The sequence below is a fragment of the Elephantulus edwardii genome, unplaced genomic scaffold (assembly GCF_000299155.1).
Source record: "Elephantulus edwardii isolate Elephantulus edwardi_28Jun2011 unplaced genomic scaffold, EleEdw1.0 scaffold00093, whole genome shotgun sequence".
In the NCBI taxonomy this organism is placed as follows: domain Eukaryota; kingdom Metazoa; phylum Chordata; class Mammalia; order Macroscelidea; family Macroscelididae; genus Elephantulus; species Elephantulus edwardii.
The window spans coordinates 5707313-5710440 of record NW_006399843.1 but is presented as its reverse complement, the minus strand read 5'-3'; the positions used below and the strand labels follow the sequence as shown (position 1 = coordinate 5710440).

The 3128-nt window shown below is 48.3% G+C and overlaps 1 protein-coding gene across 1 annotated transcript in view; it reads right to left on the bottom strand.

Annotated features, from left to right (window-relative positions):
- Nucleotides 1-2696, bottom strand: part of HTR3A (5-hydroxytryptamine (serotonin) receptor 3A, ionotropic) — a 20499-nt gene extending 17803 nt beyond the window's left edge. The window contains exon 1 of the mRNA XM_006890793.1: nucleotides 2623-2696. Coding sequence (XP_006890855.1) covers nucleotides 2623-2689 — 67 coding nt within the window. The 5' untranslated portion in view covers nucleotides 2690-2696. The remainder of the gene's footprint in view (nucleotides 1-2622) is intronic.
- Nucleotides 2697-3128: the final 432 nt, after the last annotated feature.

The following is a 3128-nucleotide window of genomic DNA, read 5'->3' as shown; positions in this document are numbered from 1 at the left end:
TGAGAGTGGGGGTCCTTCCCAGAGGAGATGGGCCAGTGGGATTCTGGACAAGAGGCCCCAGAGAGCTAAAGGGAACTAGCCAGGGGTGTGTGACATGAAAAGGTAAGATGGGTGTGTAAAAGCGTAGACTCCAGGCCACTATTTCCACATCCCGTGATCTGTCTCAGGAGTTGGGACATCGGACAGTTCACTGCCTTCTTGCTCTCAGTCTGCTGCTAACCAAGGGAGAAGGAAGGGTGGGCGTCCAGTAAGCCCTGAAGTCTTTCCTTCCACTCCTGCAGAGTCCATCCAGAGGCTGCCCCTCCTGCTCCATTCGCACACCTATAAAGAGGGATGGGCTTTCCAGGTCTTCATAGGAGGCTACCCTATAAACTTGGTGGGATTTGAGAGTGAGGAGCATATGAGGAGAAGCCACATTTCCTCTTTTCCTGGCAAGAAACTTACTAGGATAAATAGTGACAAACAATTCAATTACCCAGTCCTAGCTTCACTCTGGTGAACATGATATACTTCATTTTTTCCTTTAGGAAACAGTGGTAACATTTCCTGAAGGGTGCCATGAAATTGTTGTAGGGCAACCTTATGGCCTCTAGCAATCCTCTGTACTACAGACTGAATCTTGTCCTATCCTGCACATCTACACTCCAACTTGTTCAGGCCCATTGCTGCAGTCACTGTGTGTCAACCTATCCTATTATTATTATTATTATTATATTTTGGTTTGCTTACAAAGTTTGTATACACTGTGTTTCACACTATCCCTCATTAACATTGTGTTTCATACAATCATTCTCATTCATTACATTTTATAAAATTGATCACCATTGGACATGCCCACCATTACCCTAACTTTTCAGCTCCCCGCTGGATCTTTCCCGTTTCTTTACCCCTTCCCTCCACCCATCTCTTCTAAGGTCTTCCTCTCTTCTGCTGAATCCCTACTTTTCCCAGAATGATCTCTTTCTCCAAGGATTTGCCCCTTTGGGCAGCATGCCTAAAGCATGCCAATCAAATTTCGCCACCCTTGCCTCTAAGGCACACTCTGGTTGTGCTTCCTCTGGAACAGATTTGTTTGTTCTTTTGGCAATCCTTGGGATATACTCAATACTCTTTATCAATACAATTAAAATCCCTTTTTGATCTTCCTTATTTGCTGCTCAACATTCAGATGTATAAGAAGCAATTGAAAACACCTTGGCTTGTATCAGGCACACCTTAGTCTTTAAACTGACATCCATGCTCTCTAGCACTTGAAAGAAGTCTTTGACAGCTGACTTGCTATGACATATTGTTGTTAGGGGCCATCAAGTTGTCTATGATTCATAGCAGTTCTATGGACCATAGATCTGAACTTTGCCCTTTCCTGGTGCATGGGGCCTGGAAATAAGTAAGAAGGGGCACCCTAGAAGACCAAGGTACAGACTAAAAGGGGATGATAGGTCTACCTTTCGCTAATCAAAGCTCTCTCACCTTTTGTATAGGGTGTGTACAACCTGCAGAGCAAATTGGTCATACAGATTTACCCTTCCTGTCACCAACTCGCCTGTACCTGCTAAACTCTCAGCATCCTTCAGAAGGACTGAAAAGAGGAGATAACAGAGAATATAGGTGTTTACAGAGCACCTGTTGGGGAAATATGAGTTAACTTACACTGTTTGTTTTCCTTTTAGGACAGCTCACCAACATTTCCTTTACATACCAAGTGGAAGGATGGCATTCAAGCCTGATCCTGTGTCTCTTTACAGATGACAGCCAGATCCTAGAGGTTGGGACTCCCAACCAGATGGGGGAGATGGAGCCCGGCCAGCCCCCCACCCTGCCCCACTGAGCAAAAAGCCATTACTGAGAGGTACATGATCTCTCTCCAACCCGGGAAGGTCCAGGTCACAGTCGTCAACCTGCAGCCTCTTCTGTCTTGACCACTGTGCTTTACTCAATTGCAGCTCAAAGCAAGGAAAGTATTTTACGCACAAGCCTGCATAGCTGCCCAGCCCCATTATAGCAACTTTCTAATCATGCCTTAACTCCAACCCAGCTTTGTCCGGGAAAACCTTCCAAGACGCCATTAATCTATTTTGCAGCAGAAGATTCCCTGTGTGACTAAAATGTCCTATATGTCGGAGCCCATGAGGGTGGGGGTACAAAGAAAAGTTTGATGTTCTAGAACTTCATCCCAGAGGGACGTGTAAGAACTAAAGACCCAGAGAACCATGCATCAAAGTGGAGCTGAGGGAAAAATGACTGGAGAAGCTCCTGGGTCTCCTTGGATGCTGACAAGCTGTGTTACCTTGAGTGAAATACGTATCCTCTCTGAATCCCTTAAAATAGGAGGAATAAACCAAGCTTCAAGATTCCTTGCAGCCACCACTGATGATGAGTTGAGGACACCTGTCTAGCACCTCTTGGCTACAGGAAGACACTAAGTAGCAAACCTGCTCTCACTTGGTGGTCAGCTTCTCTAACTTTCTGGCTTGACCACAATGCCTCCAAATACTCTCAGACTCCCAACTACCACACCCATTCCAAAATTCTCCTTTGTTCAAAGCCTCTCGCCCCAGGGAACCGAGCACCCCTCACCCTCCTCTGCAGGCATCCAGTCAGATCCTGCACTTTCTCCCTTACCTTGTCCCTGTGCCAGGAGTGTGGGCAGAAGCAGGACCAGCAGCGCCTGCTGGAAGGACAGCAGCATGGCGAGCTTGCCACGGCGTGGGTGGCCTCCGGAGTGGCCTTCAGGGCGAGCACGGAACCGGGCCAGCCTGCCCACACTCCTCCAACCTGATGCTGGGCCGAAGTGCCTCCTTCTGAGGATGCAGCCTCTCACTGCACAAGCCCCCAGGATTGGGAAGCAGCCAAATTTCCCTTGCAATCAGTCTTTCAGCAGGATCAGGTTTCGGTCAGGAGGGAAGGGGAGGAAACCACTGAGAGGGGGGTTGATGTCACTGGGCGGGAGCTTAGGCCACACCATTCAGTCAGGTGGCCTGATCAAGGTTCCCCAAGACTTTCTGGTGACAAGGACCCCAGAAGCCTGTGGGACAAGGGTGCAGCCTGTCTGCCGGGATGTGCTGCTGGCTGCTGCCTCTATTTACAACCCAGGCAATGTGTCTCTTTCCATTGGTCCAGGGTGGGGT